Genomic DNA, 26,754 nt, shown 5'->3' on the forward strand with positions numbered 1-26,754 from the left:
GGTGAACTATTGAGATGACAAAAATCTTATTTCATTCTTGGCATTGGGAAAAGAGAGAAATCAAAATCTTCCCTGAGAATCTGAACTACAAGATGGCACACATTCATACAAGGGACTGAATTACACTATCATGTGGCCCGGAAAACATCAAGAAAAGGGTTTAAGTGATCTCAAGCTGGCTGTGCCCCCAGATGATGGCAGAAGCAAATGCTTTAATCTATGCCAACAGACCTGATTTCCAAGCTGTTAAAATGAGCGAAATGTATGTCTTAGTGAAATAAGATCATAAGACACTCCCCCATTGCCATGATCCACAAGGGAACATCTAAGCCTCATGCAAGATCACTAGTCACCACTGAAACCCCACGGTGTACAGTGTTCTTTCCTCCAAATGCCACTGCATCATTTTCTAGGAATACCTAAGGAAGCTGGTCATCCTTTGAAAAGCTGTGTTTACCTACCTGTAAGCTAAATGGGGGGAGCGGGGGTGGCTTTCCTGGTGGCTCAGACAGTAAAGAATCTGTCTGCAATACAGGGTTCTTGGATCAGGAAGATCCCCTGGAGATGGGAATGACCACCCACGCCAGTATGCTTGCCCGGAGAATCCCATTGACAGAAGAGCATGAAGGGCTACAGTCCATGGGATTGCAAAGAGTCAGATATGACTGAGCGACTAACACTTGCACTGCACAAGCTAGATGGATGTCCTAGTTTGGGGTCACATTCTCATACAAAAAGTCCTGTCCTTAAAAAAAAAAAAGTCCTGTCCTAGAGAACTAGCCTTTGCATCTCATTCCTCTTCTCACTCTGAGTTGATTCCAAAGTAATAATCTTCAAGTTACTACTGTGTGTATAACCACCCTGATTACTGAGATAGCCAAGCAATCAGACCATGAAACTGGCCAGAACAACAGTGACAGGAATCTGATCATTAATTTGTCTGATTAACGGTCTGTGGAAGGGTCAGTGACACAGCCAGAGACTGGCCCATCCAGTCCACTCATGACTATGTATAGGAAGATTACCCCTTTGGGATCATTTCCATACCCAGCTTCACTTTCTCTGGGCTTCCCTGGTAGCTCAGGCAGTAAAGACTCTGCTTTTACATGCAGGAGACCCAGGTTCCTTCCCTGGGTTGGGAAGATCCCCTGGAGAAGGAAATGGCAACCCACTCCAGTATTCTTGCTTGGAGGATCCCATGAACAGAGAAGCCTGGCAAGTACCTGGGGTCACAGAGTCGGACACAACTGAGTGACTATCACTTTCACCTCTTCCATCCTGTACATTTACTAACTTCTTGAGTAGATATGTGCTCAGAGAGTGAACACTAGCTTTAGACTTATCCTAAGTGAAACTTAATTAGGAAAGTGACTCATGTATGAGTCTCACTGGTTTTCTTTTTCATCTTCTGGTACCTTCTGAAGTCAAGTATTAGTGAAGTTAGACTGAGCCTCTTGACTCTTCTTTCCAATAGTGAGTGATGATTGGGTTTGGTGATACATGTAAAGATATAACCAGCATTCATGGTGCAGTCTCAGAAGCCCCGATGTGGTTCAGTTAAGATACTATTACTTAACAACCTTACAAAGCTCTCAAAGTTGGATGACACAACTCTGTATTCAGTTCCTCTAATCCGGCTTGAGAAATCCCCCTTTTTCCTTTACATTCTCTTCAAGTTTGAGATGTAGTATTTTAACAAATTAAAAATCTTTCATTCTGTATGGGTCTTCTTCAAAGGGCCACATAAGTATTACTGGGGCTGCTGCATTTTCTTGCAGGTGGAAAGGAATTGATGAACCACTGGTCCATTCAGCTCTCGACTGGTGTTTCACGTCCCCTCCCCCATGAGTGATCAGTACTTTTCCCCCTCTGTTTTTTTCAGTTGATTGCTTGGATCCTACCTGCTCCAGCCATGGGGTCTGTGTAAATGGAGAATGCCTTTGCAGCCCTGGCTGGGGTGGTCTCAACTGTGAGCTGGCGAGGGTCCAGTGCCCAGACCAGTGTAGTGGGCATGGCACGTACCTCCCAGATACTGGCCTCTGCAGCTGCGATCCCAACTGGATGGGTCCCGACTGCTCCGTCGGTAAGTCAAGAGGTTTCCTCCTCGCTTCTCCCAACACTCACACCTTGTGTTCCTCCCATGAGCCCACACAGATGGGAATCAACTCTTTGTACTTAGCTCGGGAGGGAGGGACTTTGGTCAGTTGTATAGTACCTCTCTTACTCTGTTCTCAGTCCTGAAGGCTTTGATCCTTAAGAAACATACAAACAAATCCCATATAGGTTCTTGTGCCTTGTTGGTTTCATCACTGCAAATGGACGAGGGGCCCGGGAGGGACGCTTCCATTTGCATTAGAGCTTTCTTATGTACACTCCCTAAAGGTACTAGAAAACAAAACAGAACAATTCAGTCCCAGATGAACTGAATGGAATGTCCTATAAAACAGAAAAGAGGCTCCCTCGGGGTCCTGGGTGAACATGTTATAAAGCTCTGCAATACTCTAGTGACAGGAAAATAATGAAGTTGCACCATACACTTTATTTTCCTAAAATTAAGAGTATGTGTCTTCCCTCCCAAGTGACCTTAAAATGGAACGGTTCAACAGTTCAGGCCAGTCCCCACCTCTCCAAGAACGGTTCCATTCACACTGACAGCACCTATCCAAGCAAGCCATCATCTTTCCGCCCCCTTCCTCTGGGTAGTGAGACAGCTGTCAGATTGCCATGGCAATCAGAAAGGGAACCTATGTGAAGCTTTGCTACAATGGGAAAGAAGTGAATATTTCATTCCAGAAGGGGGGAAAAAAAAAAAGGAAGATTCCATTAAAATGGGCTATTTTGGGTGTCTTCTCAGCCCCCTCATCTCTGGCTTCAATTCTGAGACTAGTGGCCCAGGCCAAATGCTACAGAGGATGGGGAGGGCCGGGCAGCCCTGGATCCAAGGCCCAGCTGTGCAGCCGACTCGCTGAGTCACTGACCCTCCTGGTGTGGCCCCCTCCCCAGGCCTGATGAGCCACGCCTCCCTTCGTAGTCTGTTGCAAGGATGAGTGTCTGGCACGTGCTTGTCCTCGAGTGAGAGGTCTGGAACGCCAGAGAGTGCATATCTGTCTGTCTGTCTCCTCCCCAACCACAAAAGACTTTGAGCTCCTTTGAGAAAGAAGCTGTGTAAATGCAGCACAGTTAGAGTGTTCCCAGTGGCCACCACAAAGCCGATCTGGGTGACAGCTGGGTCTGCCATCCTCCTGTGTGGATGGAGCTGCTGGGGCCCCAACTGGCTTTGGGGCAATACAGGCTCTCAACAGGGAAAGATGTCCCAGCTGGCCAGGGAGTCAGGCTCCATGGGTATCTTTTCAGGTGGGCACCTCCCAGGGAGCTTTGCCAAACCAGATGGGCAGTGTCTGACCTCTTCCTGGGATGGTGTCCCGCCCCAGAACCGTGGTCCTTACACTTCACCGTGCATCAGAAACACTTGGAGGACATAGTGAAACAAATTTCTGAGTCTCACTCCCTGTGTTTCTAAGCCAGGAGGACCAACCAAGGCATAAGAAGTTGCATCTCTACATAGTTCCCAAGTGATGGTTGATGCAGCCAGTCCAGGGGTCTCCCTCTGAGAACACTGCTCTAGAAACTACCTAACCATGAATGAATACCCGGCCAGTGGAGAGACAGGCCGCCCAAGATGACATGGGCCTTTGGCCGGTTCCAGGGACCCCGGCCATGCTTGTGGTCTGGTCTCCCATGGAGGGTTTCGCCAGAGGTGGTGTTGAGCTGTAATCATTGTTTTTCTTCCAGAAGTGTGCTCAGTAGACTGTGGCACTCACGGCGTCTGCATCGGGGGAGCCTGCCGCTGTGAAGAGGGCTGGACAGGCGCAGCTTGCGACCAGCGCGTCTGCCACCCCCGCTGCATTGAGCACGGGACCTGTAAAGATGGCAAATGTGAATGCCGAGAGGGCTGGAATGGTGAACACTGCACCATTGGTAGGCAAACGGCAGGCACCGAAACAGGCACATATTGCTTTATTTTCATAAATCGTAGATCTATAGTGATGGTCGTGCGTTGCAACCGGCTGTTCCCTCAGGGACACAATGCTTCCTGCTGCCTCTCAAATCTCCCCGGGGGCGTAGGGAAGGGAAAAGTGTGGTCCTGATTGGAAAAGATTTTCCCTGCTTCCCAGAATTCCAGATTGGGAGGAAAGGGACCAGATTAGAAGAAAACCCATCCAAATTACTGACCAGGGGAAGAGAGAAATGCACACGCATGGGAAATTGTCAGGACCTGGAGGTTTTAAGTACCCCAAGTAACTGCGGTCTACAGGTCTCCCCTCTCTGAATATCCTCCCAGCTGGTTGGATCACTGGATCCTTGCTTGGTGGCAACAATGGAACTCACTTCTTTTAGATCAGGTTGGATGCAGGCTGGGCTCCCAGGTTTCCTGGGTAACCAGGTACCAGTTGTAATAAGTTTGAGCATCCTCTAGCTGTCCAAAGACAAAGACTTTGCCTTTGGGCTCCTGCCTACCACCATGACCATCAGTGAATGTCTCCTGCTTTGACCCCATTTCATTCTCACTCAGCCACATCTCTATATAAGCTTCATGATTGAGAGTATGTCTCTACAGGTCATTTTCTTTGTTAAGAAGTAGTAGTTCTCAACTTTATTCCATTTTGGTTTCTTTTTTGTCATTATTGTGGTTTGGGGTAGGACAAAACTGGATTCATTATACCAGTTATCCCTTTAATTGAGGAGATGGGAGTGATTGCCCTCTGGCTTTCCACATCTCTTAGACAGTTGGGGTTAGCTTTTTTTTTTTTTTTTTTTTTTTTGCATTTGTTATTCAATTAGGTCAGATCTAGGGTTGATTTCATGCCAAGCCTGGCTGAAGCCACTGGCTGGCATGGACACTCTCAGAGAAGTTTCCATCCAAGCTACTAACTTGTCCCCTTGAACTTACCTTTGATTCTAGCCATTGAGTTGGGGGCCCTCCCATCTGCCCTAACCTCAAGACCCCAAGCGCCTGGAGTAAAAGGCAGGATTATACTCTGGTCCAGGGCTGACTCATGAGAGCAGACTCAGTTTCCCATGCTGTTCATTTGGGTGGTCAAGCAGAGATAAAGTGCTCTTTGCACTTGGTTTCCCCTAATTCCATCTAATTGGGCATTAGATAGGGCAGCGTGCCTATCCAGGCCTTGACCGTAGCACTGGGACCCTGCCGGGACAGTCTGTTGGCAGTGAATTGTTTTTGCAATCTCTCAATGATGCTCCAGATCCCATGCCCCCCTCCCCCCCTGCAGCTGCTTTCATTTACAGTTCCCTGCAGTCTGGGGGAAAATTCAGCAGGCTCTCAAGGGAAGGATGCGTACAGCCCAATATCCAGACAGTTTAAAATCATTACCAATAGCTCCTGCTCTTTAGGGGTGCTCCTCTTGAAATCACTTTTGCATGCTTGGTGTGATGTGTATACAGACTCTCCCCCCATGCCTCCATTGCCCTCAGTCTTCCTCCCCAAAAGAGCTCTTGCCAACCAATAACCTTTAGGTGGAAAATTCCACTTTCTCTCAGTTCACACAACCCAGCCTCAACCTCCCCTTTTCCCCCCACCTCACACCTGCCAAGGGTTTAGCATCCCACAGGGATGCCTGCTGGCCTTCTCCATCCTACAACCCATCTCCACTCTGGGAAGAGCTCACATGCTGATGGATTAGAGCGAAGCTTGGAAAACTCTAGGCTGAAGGGGGCCAAATCCAGCCTGCTGCCTGTTTTTCTGTGACTTACGAGCTAAGAATAGTTGTCACATTTTTTTAAGGGTTGAAAGAAAAATATTTCCTGACACATGACAATTATATGAAACTTCAGTTTCAGTGTCCATTATACAAGGTGTTAGTTGAGGGCAGCCCCACCCATGTGTTCGATGTATTGTCAGCTTCTGCACCACTCCTCAGCCTTGAGTAATTGCAGCATGGTCCGTGAAGCCCTTTGCTGTCTGGTGCAAAACATACTGGAAAAAAACCGGCTCACACCTGAATTGGAGAGTTGCACCGGTCTGGGTAGAGAGAGGAAAAAAGAGAAGAGGGTCAGCAACTCACTTTAGGGAAAGGACACCAAATGTGACTTGAAGGACATCAGGGGCCAAGAGAAAGGGAAAGGTCCAGATGTCACAGAGAGTGAGGAGAGAGAAAACAACTGTGGCATGGAAATGTCTCCGTGGTCTTTGAAAATGAGAGGGAAAGATGGTAACTTGAGTCTCATAGAAGATGGTGAGGATGTGGCAGGCAACAGAGCACAGGAGATGATTCTAGTTAGCCCTTTGGGTGGGATGAATTAGAGAAAGGTGTTTTTGCTACTTGAAGCGTTTGGTTCAAGTTTCACATCACCATGAACTCTTGAGAGACAGAGAAAGGTGCAAATTTATACGCCAAGTAAAGGTCCCCCAGTGAAGCTAGTGACATCCCAGGAAGGTTTCTCCTTGAGAATTATGATCTCATGTGACTTCATGAGCTTGCACTACTTAAGTTATAAAGGTCTTTATCACCAGTGTCTGTCCTTGTGAGAAATTAGGGCTCTATGGTTTTCTTAGTAGGATCTGTGCCATCTCCTCATAGATTTATTAATATGTTCACTGGGGCTTTGCTCAAAAAAAGCCAAGCATATCTTGGTTTGGTGAGATTTGCTATTCAAAATCTAGAGGTGTTCGTACACACATAATTGCGCCTTTTGCTTTTCAACCTCTGCCCCTACGGCTGTTTCATGGAGTTTTAGTCTTTTATTTTGAGCAGACACTCCTGTCAATTCACTTTAAGTAAATGCCACAATTTACAAGCCCAGAATCAGTCCTCCTCCTCAGGGATACTGACAGTCAGAAAGGAAAGTGAGGCTCTTTGGTTCCTTTCAAGCAGAGCCTCAAATGCTGTGTTTTGAAAATAGAAAATAAATAAGAATGAAACAGCACCTAGTCTACAAAAAAGGCATCGGCAGGTTTGGGGTAAGACAAAGCAGCGGGTGCTTAGAGTGGGGGTACTCTGGGTTGTCTGTGGTTGTTTTCAAAAGGTCATGGTGCAACGGCTTTCTTAGGGTCATTGCAAATAGTCAGCTAAACAGTTCACGTCAGTCCTTGTGTATCACGTGTATGTTGCTGAAGGAAGCAAGAAGATAGATGCTGGGGTTGGGGAGGGGCAGGGATGAGAATGAAAGCACAGCCTCTACAACTCAGTCAAGTGGAATCACCAGAATCTATCCATAGTTGGTCAAATGCATTTCTAGAATTTTTCAACCCAATTACACTTGGATATTTAATACAAATTGCTGAAAATTTAAATACAAGTTATCACATTTCAGCATTAACTGGTAGAGCTAGCTTAATCAATCCTAGGCTAAATTCTACCAAGCAATGAACTTACTTTGCCTCTAACAAGTTAAAAACAGAGGCTAGCTAAAATCTACAGAATTGCATTGATGAGAAATAGGTACTGAATCCAGATCAACTGCAATTCCTGTATATCTTTGGAATATATTAGCAGTATTTGAATAGACGGCAGTTTACGCATATGAATAAATCGGAAAGCACATTGTGTGGTTAGAATAGTTTCATTCTTTAAGCATAATCCTAAAATGGGTTGTTTTTCCTATCACCTGCCACCCCTCCCCTGCCTGCCTGTTATGAATACTGAAGATTTAACCTCAGAAGTCCATTCAAAATCTATAACACCAGGGCATAAAGGGACCATAGAATAGGTCAGAAGTGTCTGTGAGCTAGAGTCGAGTCAGATAAACATCTCTTATAAAAAAAATAAAGTAAATGTTAACATGTTTTGCAAACAGAATAGTGGGGCAAAATAGAGGGAGAGACCAATGTTCTTATTACCGGAGATTGCAAGAGGAAAGCAAAATGCTAATTGAAGATAGTCACTATTATCTCTTGAATGTCAGCTGTCCAGACACCCACTCTAAATAATACAAGCTAACATGTGCACAGAATAAACCCATCGACACTAGGCTCCAACCCTACGTGAACTCTTTGATATCTGGGTAGCAAGCAATGTCTATAATGGTTATTCTAGCCTGTTTATTTTGTCTATGTGGTCCTGACCTCCAACTGCATTTCAGAATCATGAGGACTGGATTCCCAGAACCATGTGGGGCTGAATAACCTGCCCCTGGAACACAAGTCACATCAGTTTTCTTTTCCCTTGATCGCACTGGGGCCCTTCTATTTTTCCTCTTTAATTGGTTGGGGAAAGAACTAGGTTCTTGCGATGTTAATAAGGAAAATGAATCTTTACCCAAGGTAAAACCAGCCGTGCGAAAATCTGATGTGCTGATTAAGTGATTGTCACCAGGAATAGACAGGGTCACAGTCCAGGAGGCAGAGAACTTCGGCGCTACAGGGAGCGGTCGGGACGGAGACGACTGTCGAAATGAACCAACTTCAGACCAGTACAGCTGCTTCTGCATCTCATTCCAGCTTCATTCTAGTTGTAGAAGCTTCTTTTTTTCTTGTAGCTATTATCCTTCAACATTTGAGCTTTCATGGCTCTACAATGAGATATCAAGTTGAGATAAAATTTGCCACTGTGGAGCCGTCCTTCCTACAGGATCTGTGGCAGCAGCTAATTCTCTGATTCACGCATTAACCTGTTCCTCCTGGAGCCCTTCTTGGAACCTATCCTAGGATCTCCCATCTTTTTTGAAGTGAAAACCTAAAGTGACGATTGTTTACCACTTAAGACTACGGATAGCAGAGAGGAGAAGGTTCCTCTGCTGATTTTTTTTCCCCCTACACATTGGCCAAAATGTGAGCCTTTTCACTGAAGATCAGGAATCACCACGTGCCCAGAAGTTGTCTCTGAGCCTGTTCAGGCAGTCTGCCCAGGTTTCCTACCCAAACTCAGAACAAGGGCCTGGTGGCAGTGGTTATGGGAACCCATTTTCAGCTCACTGTAAAAAGTGGAATAAAATGAAAGGAAAAAAAAAAAAGAAGAAGAAAACTGCCTTACAAGTAGTGAGATGTGTTGCTGAAAGTGTTTACTCTCTTGGCCTAGATGTTGAAGAGGAGCTTTTGGGGGGAAGGTAGTCACAAAGCTCCCACTAGTTTTATAGCTCAACTATCCTCTAGTTTAAATGGAAACTTTCTTTTATATTACTTCCTCTGTGATTTAGTAATATATGCCCCAGCAGAAAAGGAGTTTCCATCAAAAAAGAAAAGAGGCAAAGAAGTCTTGGAATTTTAGATCTGGGAGGAGACAGTGAGTTGGAGCATTCCTTGTACCATCCCCTTCATATTTCAGAGGGTCCCCTTGATGTACTGTTGTGTGGCCCACAGGGACAAGGCCAGACCCAACAAGGAGATAGCATGATACAAGGAGTTACTGCCTTCATAAAAGCAAAGAACTAAAAACAGCTCTGAACTCTTAGAACAGAGTGAGCGTTAGCGTAAGAAAGATTCCAGATTCTAAAGAAAGGAAAACATCAAAGAGTAGGAGCTATGGAAAAACTGAGCTGCACGCCCTGAGTGTATGTAATGAGGACTTGGTCACTTCAACTTTTACAGAGAATCAGCATTTCTTCCAAGTCCATGGTTCTTGGGTTCACAGTATGCACTCAAGACTTTATATTAAAGGGAAAGGAAACCCAAAGAGGGCCCCAGAGCAATGAATTCCGTAAGATGTTCGTGGTGGACATTTTCTCATCACTTGCTCTATGATTCATCACGGTGTCATGAAGAATAAATTGACAGAGGAGGTCTGTGTTCTAGGCTTGGCTGTGCCTTGAACGTTCTGGGTGCCCTTGAGAAGTCACCCAACCTTCTGGCCTCAGTTTCTTCCTGAGACCAGTGAGGGGGTCGACTACATCACTGTCCATAAACATGATATGCTTTCTGTTGGTGTGCAAGTATATTTTACTGACTGGTTATGCATGGCTGTTGAAAAAGAAGTATTAGGAAAACCATAACTAGCTCATCAAACTCACGATTATACGGGCGTTATTGCTTAGGGATGTGGCAGAAGCAGGTAGTGATATTAGGCCTGAGTAAATTTGTAAAAAAATATTAAGTAAATAACAGTGCAGATATTGCAAATATCACAAATTCAATATGTGATTGACTGGATTTAGAACACACTTGGATGAGGTGATCTCTAAGGACCTGTCCATCTCCAGAAATTTATTACTTTTGATGCAAATGTATGTGCATCAAATGGAATGGTCCATTTCAGCACAATCAAATCTTTCTCTTCTCTAAGGTCAGGGAGGGTCTCCAGGTAGATTCCCATAATACATGCTTTACATTAAAGGGATAGATATAGCAGAGTGCTGGTTTCAGTGATGACACATGGTCGAATTGTTGAAGTCAGTGCTGCTTTTTATTAGCCTGTCTGATTATCTGCTCACCTCAGTCCCAATTTATATCTGGTTTACCTAGAGAATCCTTCTGGGCATTAAAAAACTTCCTTACATGGTTTATATTTATGTTTCTTTAAAAAACTTCTTTACTGAAGTATAGTTGATTTCCAGTGTTATGTTAATTTCTGCTGTGCAGCAAAGTGATTCAGTTATATACACATATATATATGTATATATTCCTTTTTAAATTCTTTTCCATTCTGGTTTATCACAGGGTATTGAATATAGTTCTCTGTGCTATGCAGTAGGACCTCGTTGTTTATCCATTCTATATAAATTAATACCCTAAGTCAACTCACCTCAGCCTCCCACTCCATTCCCTTCCCCCAACCTCTGACCCCTTTGCAACCACCAGTCTGATCTCTACGTCTGTGAGTCTGTTTCTGTTTCATAGATAGGTTCATTTGTGTGATATTTTACATTCCCTCATATAAGTGATATCATACATTATTTGTCTTTCTCTTTCTTAGTTACTAAATATGATAATCCCTGGTTGTGTCCATTTTGCTGCAAATGGCATTATCTCATTCTTCTCACGGCTGAGTAGTATCCTGTTGTATATTTGTACCATATCTTCTTTATCCATTCATCTGTCCATGGACGTTTGGGTTGCTTCCATATCTTGGCTATTGTGAATAGTGCTGCTATGAACATAGGGATGCATGAATCTTTTTGAATTATAGTTTTGTCTGAATATATGCTTAGGAGTGGAATTGCTGGATGATACCGTAGTTCTATTTTTAGTTTTCAAGGAATCTCCATATTGTTTACCACAATAGCTGCACCATCTTGTATTCCCACCAACAGTGTAGGAGAGTTCCCTTTTCTCCCCACCTCTCCAACATTTGCTAATGGTTTCTTGTAGAGTTTTTCATGATGGCCATTCTGAATGGTGTGAAGTGGTACATCACAGTAGTTTTGCTTTGCATTTCTCTAATAATTAGTGATGTTGAGCATCTTTTCATGTGCCTATTGGTCATCTGTATTTTATCTTTGGATACATTTGTGTTTCTTAATAAAAATAAGGTAGTGTTAGTAGAGGTCCATCTGACTATAGCCACTTCACTTGGTTTGGGGGCAATGCAAAGGTGATGATGAAGTGCTTAAGACAGAGTCTTTTGGTGACTGAGATCAAATCCTAGCAAATTTCCCAACCTCTGTATGCTTCAGTTTCATTGTTTATAAAAGAATAATGAATACGACCTTCCTCATTGGGTTATATGTAAAGTCATTGGCACAGCACCTGTCATAATGTAAGAGCCAAGGAAATATGAGCTAACGTCATCATCATTTGCCATCATCACCATCCTTACCTAGTACCAATGAGCACAAGGGAGGATTATCAAAATCAACTTCCCTTTAAGACATTTCTGCTACCTTCAATCTCCCTCTCACGCATCTGCCTCCAATCCATCAAGCAGTTAGCAGCATGTCGAACATAGCAGCTACCCACTATCCATTTCCCAAACAAAGGTTTGTTCTGTAACTTGCTGGCATCTGGTTTTAACAGACAAGGTGCCTCTCTTACCTGGAATTGAACCTGCTTATTTTTAGCAAACAGCCCAGTTATTCAAACATGAAATCAAATATCTGAATATCCTATGTTAATACAGCCTGATTGTGGAATTGGAGTTTGCTATTTTCAACCAGTTTCTCCAACTAGATCTCTTGGACATATCCTGGGAAAGTCAAGAGAGCTATAAGACTTTAATTTTAATTCTGGGTTTCCTTTATTCCCATAAGTATAGTTCAAAAGGAAAAAAAAAAAACTTTTCGCCTGAAATATTAGTTTGGAGTTCTGTCATTATTTGAAGAGGATAAAACTTCAATTCTTTAAGCTAGCATTTCTCCTACTAGGGACCACAGACATATTCTTGAGGCCTTTGGTAGGAATCTGTTCTCCTTTAAAAAGAAATCTGATATTTCTCACATTTAAAGATGCTGCCAGGTCAGTGTGTCTTAGAACACCTTTCCTGGTCTCACCTTCATTCTTACTCGTGACTCTTGGGTTCCAAGATTCTATTTGCCTGGCTCTGTTCATCCCAGAATAATCTAGGAGCCTAAACTCTGACTCAGTTGAGTAGCACACATGGTTTTCTCAGAGACAAGATTCTCACTGGTTGTCTGTCTCTTTTCAGCCCAATTAACCCCCAGGCTGCAATTGCTTGACTCCTTGGAGCATAACCCAGGGGTTGGACATGGAGATTCTTTGCAATTCCTTGGTTCATCTCCTGGGTCATCAGGAGTCATACAGGGTATCCCAGATGTTTATGGAAGAAACAAATTCTGCATTTTCTCCCAAGTTGCCTGGCTAATGGGGTTCACTTTTACACTAACCCACTTCTTTTCTAGCACTCCATTTCACAAACTCTTATTAAAAGACTTGCTTTTATTGCTTTTGAAAAATATGGTACCATCATTTTGAAAACCCTCCGGTCAAAATCAGGGATTACTGCTCTCTTCCTCCATCCTTTCCACTGTGCATTTCTGTGTATCATTATAATCAGACCCACAGAGGACATCATACCATTGACCATCTCTGAGCCTTTCCTTTCGTGAGTAATAAAGAAAGAAACCTCACGAAACAGGGGTAAGGAGAAAGTTGAATATTTTATCATAAACATTCTTGTGATAATTAGAATGGATTAAATTACAAGAGAAAATGCATTTAGTTAATCTTTCCTCTAATTAAAAAAGTATCCCTGGTTTTAAGTAAAGTGTTTGTTTTTAAAAACATATTCTCATTGTAATCAGTAAGGGTGGGGAGGCCTGCTTGGTCCTTAGTGATAGGCTTCAGCAGTCTGCAAAGTAATTAAAAGCTACCAGCCACTGTTTTTTCGATGATTAAGATTCTTCAGAAGCCTACTCAATGTTTTCCCATAGCTTTCACAGCAGGATTCTCCATAACAGACCTTATTCTGTGGTCTGTGGTGACAGTACCCTCTTTCTGTGCCCAGATGGTTGAAGATGTGGTTGACTCCCCTTGGTCAGCAAGTGTCAAATGTGAAGAATAATTCAAGAGAGGTTTATATACTTTTCCAAGTGAGCTGGGGTAAGAGTCAAAATGAGACCAGTAGGTGAATGCGACATGCATGAAATAGAACAGGGTCACAGTCTAGCCCTTCATATGTTCTTTTCCAAGACTGGCAGACCCCACACTGCCCCGGGCCCTACAAGTCTATCTCACAAATAAGGAATCCTTCACATTAGTTCTCCATCATGGTTCATCCCAACTGCAAAACTCACTCCCCACTCTTAGCCGAAACATTTCTAGAGTGTGTCTCATGTGCTCATCTTTAGCCCATTCAGATTCTGCTAGCTCAAGGCGCCTCCATGAGGCTGCCTACAAAATTTAGTTAAGGGGAGCCCTACAGCTTCCCCTACTGCCAGGGGTGTGCCAGCCGGCAGCCGCAGCACCCACTCTACTGAAGCCCTGCTGTGTTTACACCCATTTCCCACCCTGGGGAACTTTATCAGCTGCTAACACGTTACTTCCAGAGAACAGCACTTCTTTCTTTGCCCACTGCCCCTCTCCTATATCTCAAGGTTTTGACCCAGGGCTGGGCTATAGAACAGACCATGGGATCCTTTCTGTTTCCTCACCTGCATTCGTCCTTCTGCAGACCCAGGTGCACTGGGACATGCTCACACATTCTTTATCTTTTTTTTATTATCTATATTTTATTTTATTTTCCTGGAGGATAGTTACTTAACAATATTGTGATGACTTTTGCCATATATCAATATGAATTGGCCATAGGTATACATGTGTCCTTCCATCCTGAACCCCCCTCCCACCTCCCTCCCCACCCTATCCCTCTAGGTTGTCATAGTACACCAGTTTTGGGTGCCCTGCTTCATACATCAAACTTGCCCTGACTATCTATTTAACGTATGGTAATATTTATGTTTCAATTCTATTCTCTCAAATCATCCCTCCCTCTCCTCCCACTGAATCCAAAAGTCTGTTCTTTATGCCTGTGTCTCCTTTGCTGCTCTGTACGTAGGAGTGTTGTATAGATTGCATGTATATGTGTTAATATACAGTATTTGTCTTTCTCTTTCTGAACTTTCTTCACTCTGTGTAATAGGCTCTAGGTTCATTCACCTCATTAAAACTGATTCAGATGTGTTCCTTTTTTATAGCTGAGTAATATTCCATTGTGTATATGTACCACAACTTCCTTATCCATTCATCTGCCAGTGGACATCTAGGTTGCATCCATGTCCTAGCTGTTGTAAATAGTGCTGCAGTGAACATTGGGGTACATGTGTCTTTTTCCATTCTGGTTTCCTTGGAGTATTTGCCCAGTAGTGGGATTGCTGGGTTGTATGGTAGTTTTATTCCTAGTCTTTTAAGGAATCTCCATACGGTGCTCCATAGTGGTTGTATCAGTTTGCCTTCCCAACAACAGTCACATGTTCTTTAAACAGGCCAGAGAGCTCTGAATCCCAGTTTACCCTTAAGACCTCTGCCATCTACACAACCAGATCTTAAGGGCGGCTTCCATTTTCCGCCTGCTCAGCTGCCAGTCAGAAATCCCTGTGGCCTCCCGCCTCCCTCATAATCATGCACCAGGAGAACTGCTTCCATATCCCCTAGACTGCAGATTTTCAGCAGTTTCTGGCACAGCTCTTTGAGGTCATGTGTTCTAATCCTTCATGATATCCAGCATCACACAGCCCAAACTGTACATCACAAAAACTACGTCCTGCCAGACCCCAGAGAAAGGAAGGGTTAAGGAATGTTCTAGAGACAGAAAGCCACATAGAATCGCCGTCCAGGAGAAATTAAAATTGCAGAGGATCCTGGTCCACAAATTCCAAGTTCAGCCGCAGCAGCACCTGGTCAAATTAGCAATGAAGTTGGATAGAGCCTAGCCCAGCAGCGTCATCTGTCTAAAGTGGTAGGCAGAGTGATGGGCTCTGATAAGTGTGAATTGCATTTATTTATTTTTTAAATTATGCTTTAACTTCAAGAGAGCTTGCCAGATAGCTCTGTCTCATTTAGAAACAGCATCTGCTGCGGGTGGGACCCCCAAAGATCATAAAACAATCACCTCAAAAACACAGAGGAAACATTTGTATCTGATTTGATTTCAACAGGTTAGCAAGCTGTCAATCACTGGTCACACTACTCCACCCAAGACACACTCTGTCTAATGACACAAAATTTACAAGTGGTGGCTTAGCTTTGCAAGAGAGCATCCTGGCAATAGACAGTGGGATTGTTTCTCTACATGAGGTGTATGTGAGCCCAGGAAGCCCAGATGTTGCTGGTGATAGCAACTCCTGTGAATAAGGAGAGAGATTGAAGATGTTGGAGGCAGTGAGAGAGACTCGCTTTTTTCTATTAATCCAGGGAATGCAGGCAAGTCGAGTTGGGTCCCCAAAGCCTGCTGCTATCAACTTCTCCCCATACTTTGAATATGAACCGATTTAACTTTTTATTTTCATTTAATGGAGCCAAGAAAGATCTGTATCTGTTCACTTACAGACCTACTCTCTGGGGGCCTGATACAGGAAATGTTATCATATCATAGAAAAGCCTAGTGCCGAAAACAGTCTACCCAGAATTAAATAGCTCAAAACACAAAATATGCATCAACACCCACTCCAGACTCTCAGTGGCGCCCATGTTCTGTCTGTAGACTGTACCGTCTTCCCTATCTGCTACGTATGAACATTTATCGTCAGAGCTTTTGTACTCTGGTCTTCGTGCATCCGCAGGGTGGGGCTGGTGTCAGGAAACGCGTGTGCTGCGCTAAGTCACTTCAGTAGTGTCAGACTCCCTGTGACCCCATGGACCATAGCCCGTCAGGCTTTTCTGTCCTTGGGACACTCCAGGCAAGCATACTGGAGCGGGTTGCCCTGCCCTCCTCCGGGGGATCTCCCCGACCCAGGGATTGAACCCGAGTCTCCTATGTCTCCTGCATTGGCAGGTGGGTTCTTTACCACTCATGCCACCTGGGAACTGTGTAGCAAAAGGATTTAATGTATGAATCAAACGGGCTTAGCTTCAAATCCTTTGCACATTGGGTGACTTTGGCAATTTCTGTATCTTCGGTAAGTCTCAGTTTTTCCCTTCTGTAAATTATAATTAATAATAGCCATGCCCCCCTGTGGTGGGGACTTCACTTATAGCTGAAGTCCTTAACACAGTGCTTGAAATTCCATCAATGCTGACCTAACAATCATGAACAGCACATCTTTGAGCCTTGGCTGTCATTTCCCCACTGGGTCTTCATGGAGGGAGCAGTTAAGAAAGCAGTAGGCACAGGACACAACCATGCATGGAATGGAGAGGCCAGGGTACTAGACCTTGTGTGTCAAGCTAGATGTCTGGGCCCCTCCTCTGACTTCACTTTTGCAGAAGGAGCTCTTCGGAATACCTGGATTCTGTTCCTTTAAGAAAGGAGAAGCCTGGGAGCTCACGTAAAGCAGGGAGGGAGGTATAAATGGCCCAGGATGGGCCTGACTGCCAGCTGCAGAAACATGGGTGTTAAACGAGAGAGACACCTGTATCATTGCATGCCACGTCTGGGCTCTCCTCCTCCTCTCTCTGGTTCTAGCTGAGCAATGGCACCTACATTCATTCATTCATCACAAAACACTTATGAAGCACCTACTGTGTGCTGGCTGTAGCACACACCCCCTCCCCTCCTCCATGTGAGCCCTGGGGCAGCAGGAAACAGAGGTGACTTGCACAGGGGCTGGTGACTGCTTGAGGAGCTCTAGACCTCCCCTGCCTTTTCGACTGCATGAGACTTCGCTGTTTTCTAACTTGGGGCACCTCTCCTGGTGTTTCTGTCAATAGTTTTTGGTTGACTTTTCAACCCCATCCCTTCCCCAGGCTCACAGCTTCCCAAGGAGATCAGTGTAAGCACAGAAGCCCGTCTACTTCAAATGGTAGCTTAAATTCATTTGTAACACAATGTAATTACATAAAAGGAAGCAGTCAGGTATCAAACTGTGCGGATACACACAAATGACTCCCTCATAAGTGTTAATATTTCCAACAACGGAAGACATTTAGTTAAATCAAATGAAGATGGCAACTCATTAAAATTTGATTTTCCCTCCTATCCTTTTTTATCTTTTAATCCTCTGTGTATGGCACGGCTTGTTCCGTTAAATAACACTCATTAATTAAATCTCATCATCTCCTCTCTGTATCTATATTTTTATTTATTAGGAAAACCTTCAGACACTTATAATCTAATTTAGTTGGATTACTGCTTGGACATCTCTAAGTAAAAGAACTGTGGAGTTTTCAGGTGGAATTACTGGCTAGAGGAGGGGGCAGGAGAAACCAAGTTCTCTCCCTGGTTCCCCCTGGCAGAAGCTGGTAGACAGGCCTCTCCTCTGTTGGGGGACTTGGCCTAGATTTGGAGAATGAGCACACCACACATTCCACATCTTTGTTGGCTATGGGAAGGGAAGGGAGGGCAGAATCTGCAAAAGAAGTTATGAACTCAAACATCCCTATGTGAATGAAGCACGACCAGTGTAAGTAAGTGCATTAAATAGGGTGTGAGATGGTAGGGAGTGGGAATAATCTGGAAAGCAGAGGCCCCATCTATGGAAGACAGACACAACCCACCACTAGCCGACTGCTGCCATGTAGAAACAGAAGTTTAGTTTTGCCAAATTTTTCCAGTTCTTCAATAGAAGCCAGAGATCCAAAGGGGCAGGCATACCCTCCCAAAGTTTAAATGTTGGCAAGCAATTAAAAATTTATAAAAATTCCATACAGGCCATTCAGACAAGACTGGGGGCCAAATGGGGCCCCATCTGGGGCCCCTGATACCTCCAGTGCAAGGTGAGTAGTGAAGAAGGAAACCTCATTTGTCCAGATTGAGACTGGGACAGCTTCGGCTACTTGTTTTGATACCCCAACTCTCCTGTTGACTGGTGTAAGCTGATAGGAAGTCTGGTTACCATGACACAATGGTGATACTCTGCACTTACATGGTGAATTTTCTCCAAGGAGCTCAAAAGATTTTGTGTTGCCTCAGTCGACCTCACAACAAACCCGTGAGGCTGGCAGGAGGCCTTGCCCCCAGATGCACAGTGAGCAGCATCAGAAAGAACTGGACACAGGCAGCTAGGCTGACTCATTGGTTTCAGGCCAGAGTCTATACAGTTGGCAGACATAGCATTTGAGAAGCATGGACAGGGTTTCCATTACTGCCTCCTGTGCTGTCTGCTTGGCTTATTTTCTTTGCATCTGCTCCAGTTGACAGCACAGCCCCAAATGTCAACAGTATAGGCCAGCCGAGCCAGGAACTAATTTCTGTCGTGTGTATGAGTGTGTCCACGTCTGTGTGTGCATGCATGTGTGTGTGCCCATCTGACTTCTCTGCAGGCCCAGCATGGTACATCTGCCCCCATTACAACACACCCCTGCATCGGCCATTGGTCTAATGCCATGCTCTGAAATGCTCCTTTTGCAGAAGCTCAAGACCTAGACATTCGTAGTAGGTGTCTTCAGGAATCTGTATATCTGTTTTAACTAGAAGTGCCTGAATAATTCATGTTGCTTGGGGCCCCTCTGTCCCTTTCTCTTCCTCAGTCTGATAGACTTGAGGAGAAGTCTTTCTCTTACAGAGCTGCCATGCATGCCCTCTCTTTGGCCCCAGTGGATTAGTGGGAATGGCCATGTAAAATACGGACAAGGGGCAGGAACAAAGATCTTCTTGCCTTGGGGAGAACAGCCAAGAAAGTCACACTGCCCAGCAGTGATTGGAGCTCTGTCACTGTTACCACTTCCCCTCTATGACGAGTTGGATTCAAGGGCTTTCTATATAATCCCCCTACTCAGCCCCTTCCCCTTGGCTTCTTGGGCATATGTGCTGTCTGTCCTGGTCTACTCAGGGGAATTCCTTGGGCTTTACAGGCGTGACCCAGAGAGAAGACTCCAGTACAGCAGTGTAAACCTATTGATCTTTATCCCAGGACAGCAGAGCACAAGTATCCTACATTTTCTAGATTGCCTTGCTCTTCCCTCCAAATTGTCTCAGATCGTGCTACTGATTCCTGGGAACAGTTCCCAGCATGATGCTCTATGACAGTCATTCACACTCTGCATGTGAGCATGCCGTGAACATCCTTCAGAGGCAGATGCAAAACCAGAGAATCACCTGGCCTTTTTCAAATGCATGTGTTGGGGGGATAACCAGACTTATTGACACTGGAACTACAAAGGCTGTCATACCCACCAGCTTCCCATCCGATCCTGCAAATCAGGAGACTCTTCATTAGGGTCAAAGGAAGCTTGCCTTTTCCAGGGATGAAAACTTCCAAAGATCTTACAGAAAAGCAGTGGAAACCCCTCCTCGATCTAGTCTGAACCACAATTGATTGTGCCTCCTGAATCAACCATAGTATTTTAGCTCATCCTGTAGCTCAAATCAATATTGAATATGTTTCAAGTATGTAAATTAAGAGAATGATTTCTTTATATGCCCGACTCCAGCTGCATATATGAAGAAGTGGCTTTTTTGCTGCCTTGGGAGAAATGGACTTGTGCTTTCCACGTGGCTGTTCAGAATGGAAGCTTTCAAAGTTCAGCCAGAACTGCTCTTTATCTCCATTCATTATGCCTCTCAAAGTATCATACAGACAAAACGTCATTTGTACCTTGCAAACATATATGCACATATGCATTTGAGGGAGTTCCGGGGGCACCCTGCTGGGGACAATTCTGTCTTCATAGCCTCAGGGTGACATTCTAGAAAGTCAGAATAGGGTGGCCACTGGCATCCTCAGTGTTGCAATATCTGGTAAAGCCCAAATTGCCCTGATGCTGGGAAAGATTGAAGGCAGAAGTGGGTGACAGAGGATGAGATGTTAGATGGCATCACTGACTTGATGGACATGAGTTTCAGTAAGCTCCGGGAGTTTGTGGTGGACAGGGAAGCCTGGCATGCTGCAATCCATGGGGTCACAAAGACTTAGCGGCTGGACAACAACAGTGTGCAAAATGCTAGATCAGGTGACCCTCGAGATTTATCTGCTGGCAAATTCAGGCCTACCTGACTGAACTGGGCTTCATGTTAAATTTGCTCTTGAATGCAAACAGATTCAGGGAGGCTCAAGAGGCCAGATGCACTGGTCGACATGGAGTTCAGTCACTGGAGATTTAGCTCCCAGCCTCACTGAGGTTTTGGGAGAAGCTGGAGTGAAATTCCAGGTTGAATTAAATACCTGGTGGGACCAAAAGGTCACTTCAGTGCATCTCAGCGATCCCAGCTTCCTGGGACAGCTTTACCTTGACATGTAAATTTCCACATTCATCACCAGTGAGGTTTGGTTACTCTAAGCAATGCAACCTTAAAATATTTTCTGAGCAGTAAAGGCAAATGGTTGCAGTGTTATAAAGTCCTGTCTTGTAGGAGACATTAAAATGTTATGCAGCGAGGTAAAAAGCCACAAGCCAAGACTTTGAGGGAGAGGAGGCAGAGTCCCTGAAAGCAGCAAGAGGCTGACACAGAAAGTAAGGTGTTAAAGCCAGCCAGGAGTGACTTCAGAATCTAGAAATGCCCATTGCTGGTGCTGGGTGGGGGGGAGGGGTTGCTTTTCATTTGTTTTTCCTCCCTGGCTGGGACTTCATCCCTTTCTGTTAAAACTCTTGACAGTGGCTCCTAAGAAAGGTGATCTCTGGCGGTGCCAATTCCTTGGGTTTGGCCAACCCTGGCACCCAGCAGCAAAAGTGCTGCCCAGATAGAGCCTAAATGACCCCCTGCCCTGAGTAAGAATACAGCAGGTGCTCTGTACGTGCTAACTGGCTTGCGATGCCCTGGGAAGGACCCTCTGGGCCACCTCAGCTCTGAGGAGAAAAGTTGGGAGCAAAGAGTAAAAGGCCACTGTGAGCACTGTGCTTCTTAGCTGCCAACAAAAGCCCATTGTTCCAAAGTCAGGAGCTGGATGGGAAGAAGGAACAGCCAAGGGCGTGACAGAAGCAGAGGGAATGCAGGGCTCCTCCTGAGTTGGGAGCTTGAAGGCTTGAACACAGGGAATGCTGGCCTGTCATCTAGTGCATATGTTCAAAATGGCGCAGGAACACCCCCAATGGAGTGAAAAATGGTTCCTTGGGAGGATGTGAAGAAAATCTTACCCTTTATTGAATCAGATTCACAGGGAAGGAGGCAGTAACCTAAAAAGGTTGAGAGATACTCATCTGGTGGAAGAGATGACTAATTATTTTCTAGAACTTCAGTAGAGGCAGCCTCAAGTATCTTTACTGAAGACATCGTGGCTTGGGACACCTTCTTCCAACTCATGTTTCTGTGTTTACCACCCCCCACCAGCAGACTCAGACTTACACCAAATCCGTTTGGGCTGAAATAAGGAGATGGGCCAAAATAATTGATGTTGTATATGTTCTGAACTTACGGATTGACTTTTTGGATGATAATAAGAGCTAATAGTTATTGAGTGTTGACCGATAACACTTTGCCAAGGCCAGTGCCAAATTCTAAACATAACCTTCTCTCATCAAATCCTCACACCAGTTTTGTTAGGTGGAAACTGTTGTCATCAGCAGGGCTTCCCAGATGGCGCTAGTGGTAAAGAACCCGCCTGCCAGTGCAGGAGACATAGGAGATCTGGGTTCGATCCCTGGGTTGGGAAGATCCCCTGGAGGAGGCCATGGCAACCCACTCCAGTATTCTTGCCTGGAGAATCCCATGGACAGAGGATCCTGGTGGACTACAGTCCATGAGGTCACAAAGAGTCACACACGGCTGAGGCGATTTAGCATGCACACACGTGGTCATCAGCATTGTACAGGTGAGAAAATTGGCTCAGAGAGGTGCAATAGTCCGTGTGTTACCTGGCACAGACAAGGGAAGTTGAGTTCTAAATCCAGGACTACTTGACAAAGACCAGGTGTACTATTGTACTGTCTTGATCACCTGCTTTGACCCCAGGTAATTGCAACAAGAGGGTTACTTTGGAGACCAGAGCTGAAATCAGAAATATATGGGCACCAGAGAGCCACCCTCACCTCCTGTTAAAGTCACCGCCTGCCATAGTATCTCTTTGGTGATAAGGGACTGCTCCCCCATTAGTAGGCTTTGGGGTTCTCTGGTTTACCAGCACCCCCCAGCCAAAGAGTTCCCTGACTTAGAATCTGAAAATGACTGACTGCTCTTCAGCCTAGGTATCGTAGGTCAGCTCCCCTAAATTTAAGTTGACTTTCTATCAGAGTTCACATTTCCGCTAACTTTCCATTAAATTAATTATTCAAAACAATTCAGAGTTAGCATTCTCACAGCAACTGTAACTCTGCCATGACTATATTAAGGTGTAAATTGAGCAGCATGTTTCGCAATAAAGTTAATTTTATATTCACCAGAGAACTGAGTTGTAGTTGCTGTGGGAACCATCATTTTGAATCTTGACTTTGGGGGCATTTAAATTCTCAACCACAGCATTGCACTCCGTAGCGTATGCTACTTGGAGCTTCATCTGCTCCGCCCCCTGGCCAGTCTACCCTGAACTTGAAAGTCCTGTCAGAGACTAGCGTAGCAGCCTTCTGGTTTTCTCAGCCTTATTCATGCTAGTATCAATGACACTGCACAGAGAAATTGCCAAGAAACCAAAATGGTTCCCATTTTATCCCTGCAATGTTTTGGAGAGGTGACTTTCCTTGGAAGCACAGTCAGGGAGAGGTACCAAGTCTCAGGCAATGTCAACTAAAGCAGGCGATGCCATTGCCTTTGTGTGGAGGCAGGAGTCTCATCCAAGGGTATTTTCGGCTCTGCGCTGTATTATTCAGTACACACAGGGTGACCTCTGAAAGCTCCAAGTCCTCGCACGTGCCATTAATCATGCAGACATGCACAGCCATACATCAGAACTTATTGGAGCTCCGGAAAAGCTAAACAACATTTCCCAGAGCCCCATAAAACCCAAGCATCTCTAAATCAAGACGCATTGCAGAGCCTCTCTAAAAGGTACGTTCAGCAGAACTGGAATAGAACTCAGGCTGAGTCCTGGCAGTATAGAATTGGTGACATGCGCCAGGGTAAAGTCAGAGGCTTGTTTGGGAGAGGGAGGGAGACTCGGAGATGGTTAGAGAGGTGAGCATTCCGTCTACAAGAATTATCGATTTTTGTAGCTTTATTGGAAAAATCAGTCATGCTTTCTGCCTCCTGGGGATTGCTCGGCGGCAGTTTGGGAGTGTGAGTGTGGAAACCCGGCAGGTTAGCAGCCGAGTAGCAGCTCCTGTTCAGCATTCAATTATCCATTTAGCGAAAATGTGACTTAGCAGAAACATACTGCTGTTTTGCATGTTTAAAATGTATCTAAAAAGGAGGAATTTTTTTTGTTTCTCTGTGAGTGAGAGGATTTCCAAGAGGTATCTCTTGCCTTCATAAGGGCACAATTATTATGCAAAACTGAAGACTGGCACCTAACAATAGCAGGGGCCAGATTGTTAGAATTCTGTACTTTCAGAAAACAAGCTTCCTTATTCCTTATACTGTAGCACACATACTTGCACCTCTTCATAGGGACGTCCTACAAAATTGGTATAAAAAGACCCAGTCATGAGCAGCATCCTTCCCCCGAGTCTTTGATCAGCTGTGTATTAAGAAAAGGACTAGAACACTACCTGCAAGTAAGAGTTTCAAAGTACAGGATATGGTCAGGACAATTAGGAGGACAGTGTTACCGGGGTCACAAGGATGGGGAGGGATGAATGAAGAACGTGCTGGATTCGTGAGTGAAGGGGGTGATGGGAGATGCCACGCCAGCCAGAGGAGAGAAAGGAGGTGAAAAGTGGAGGGGAGATTGGAGTGTCTTTATTGTCTCTGTACCAGGCAGAAAGTAGCAGAAAACAAGATAAAATATGGCTATTGTGTGAGGTTATTTGATATACAGCGTTCTGAGAGCAAGTCTTTAGAGGTTTTAGAGAGATTGTTTGGTAGGGAAAGCTTGAAATAGATTAATAAATATAAATATAGATAAGTAGATAATGGATAAATGATGAATGAAAAGGTAAATGATAGATAGATAAGTAAGTATTAGTCACTCAGTCACGTCCAACTCTTTGCGACCCCATGGACGGTAGCCCACCAGGGTCCTCTGTCTGTGGAATTCTCCAGGCAAGAATACTGGAGTGGGTTGCCATTTCCTTCTCCAGGGGATCTTCCCAATGCAGGGATCGAACCCCAGTCACCTGCATTTCGGGCAGATTGTTTACCGTCTGAGCCACCAGGGAAGCCTTAGATAGATAGGTATTAGATAGGTGGATATAGCTTTAGTGTGTTTGAATGCCACAATTCAGATTTGTCCAGCTGATCTATAAGGATAAGCAGAATGCAAAGGGATTTAAAGTCCAGGAGCACTAAACTGGGAGGATGCCTGGGGGTGATCCAAGGAGACCTTAATGCCAAGAAGAACTAGACAAAGCTGGCAGAATACATACAGCCTGTGGTCTGAAGTCATTATGTTAAGAAAGTCGGGAATCTTATTTGCTGGAGCTGTTCTATGTTAGACTGTCAATTTTGACCCTCGGGACCAAGGCTGAGAAACCCCATGGTTCTCTGCTCTCCTCCACCCATGCTGCTCTTTCCCTCAGCCTCTCCTGATTGTCTTTAATAAGGAAAAGCAACTTGGAGATGAGGGCAGGATCACAGCAGAATCCAGCCTCCTTAATCCTATTTGTTTGCTAACTCCCAGCTGAGGAATTGAATTTATTTACATCAATCAGAGCACTATTTTATGAACAGCGTGTCTTATCCTCTGCTTCCGTGTCCCCCCGAGACTTTCCTTTTGGAGGGATGTGTAGGGAACCTTAAACTCGTAAAGATTAGCCAGGCCACACTGAGCCACCCCTGTACCCTGCCTGAGCCACCACCGTGGTTACCAAGACGGGTCCTAAGGCTTCCTCCTGGCCAGCCTCCCAGGTTCTGCCCGTGCCCCATCCCTGTGTTCTCCTTACACAAAGAGATGCCCTAAAACTTCATCAGATCAGGCCACTCACTACTCAGAATATCTCAATAGCTCTTTTCGCTCAGAGTAGAGCCACCGTCCTCACAGTACACTGTCCTGCGTGACCTGGCCTTGTCCCCACACTGTCTCCTTGTTCACTCACTCCAGCCACATCAGCCACCTTGCTATTTCTCCAACACCCCAGGCACTCCATGCCTCAGGGCCTTTCACCTGCAGTTTCCTCTGCCTGGATTCCCGTCCCCTCAGATAATGGCGTGACTCTTTCCCTCCCCTCCTGTAGGATTTTCACTCAGATATCACCTCATCAGTGAGGACTTCTCTGACCACCTCAAACATAACAGCAATCCCCATCACATACCACCCCCATCACAATCCCCCCTCTCTGTTTTATTTTTTCCCCTAGCAATTATCACCATCAGACATGCCATATTAATTTCTTGTTTCCTATGAGTTTCCACCTAGTAGAATGTAAGATCTTTAAGAATGAGACTTTGTCTCTTTCATTTACTACTGTATATTCTGTGCCTAGAACGTACCCCAGCATTTGGTAGATACTCAGCAAACACTGGAGCTTCCCTGTTGGCTTGGACAGTAAAGAATCGGCCTGCAATGCAGGAGATGCAGGTTTGATCCCTGGGTTGGGAAGATCCCCTGGAGAAGGAAATGGCAACCCACCAGTATTCTTGCCTGGGAAATTCCATGGACAAAGAAACCTGATGGGCTACAGTCCATGGGATCGCAAAGAGCCGGACATGGTTTTGAGACTACACCACCACCACCACAGCATATACTGACGGAATGAATGAAAGAACAAACTCATGAATGTATTCTAGAAGTTGCCACACTGTGTCACCCTGTACTTGTTTGATGTTGGACTGGGATTGCTCCCGTAGAAGTCCTTTCACTCCCTGAGTCCCACATGATAAACTCATCAAGAGCGAGAGGTAGAACAGGAGACCAAGGGCATCACTCTTGACTGGGGACCACCAAGTCTCTCAAGCAGGTCATCACGGTGTGGCTCTACCGGCAGGATCCTCATGGCGCACTCTCTGATTCTCATCTTACAACAGAGTGGGTCAGTCTCCAGACTGACACCCTCACACTGCCCTAAACCACCTACAAACCCAAGATTGTTGTTCAGTCACTAAAGTCGTGTCCAACTCTCTGTGACCCCATGGACTGCAGCATGCCAGGCTTCCCTGTCCTTCACCACGTCCCGGAGTTTGCTCACGCTCATGTGCATGGAGTCAGCGATGCCGTCCAGCCATCACCTCCTCTGTCACCCCCTTCTCTTCCTGCCTTCAGTCTCTCCCAGCATCGGGGCCTTCTCCAAAAATCCAAGATGGCCATTGATTCATCCACAGTAAGGAAAACCTACATCTACTTCTCAGAGTA

At 45.1% G+C, this 26,754-nt stretch overlaps 1 protein-coding gene across 3 annotated transcripts in view; it reads left to right on the top strand.

Annotated features, from left to right (window-relative positions):
* The window catches only part of TENM2 (teneurin transmembrane protein 2), a 1,355,200-nt gene that overhangs the window by 1,196,620 nt on the left and 131,826 nt on the right, over positions 1 to 26,754 (top strand). For all 3 annotated transcript variants that reach the window (XM_043913490.1, XM_043913492.1, XM_043913491.1), the window contains 2 exons: positions 1,883 to 2,083; positions 3,793 to 3,978. In XM_043913490.1, coding sequence (XP_043769425.1) covers positions 1,883 to 2,083; positions 3,793 to 3,978 — 387 coding nt within the window. The remainder of the gene's footprint in view (positions 1 to 1,882; positions 2,084 to 3,792; positions 3,979 to 26,754) is intronic.

This window comes from Cervus elaphus, chromosome 9, assembly GCF_910594005.1.
Source record: "Cervus elaphus chromosome 9, mCerEla1.1, whole genome shotgun sequence".
NCBI classification, from domain to species: domain Eukaryota; kingdom Metazoa; phylum Chordata; class Mammalia; order Artiodactyla; family Cervidae; genus Cervus; species Cervus elaphus.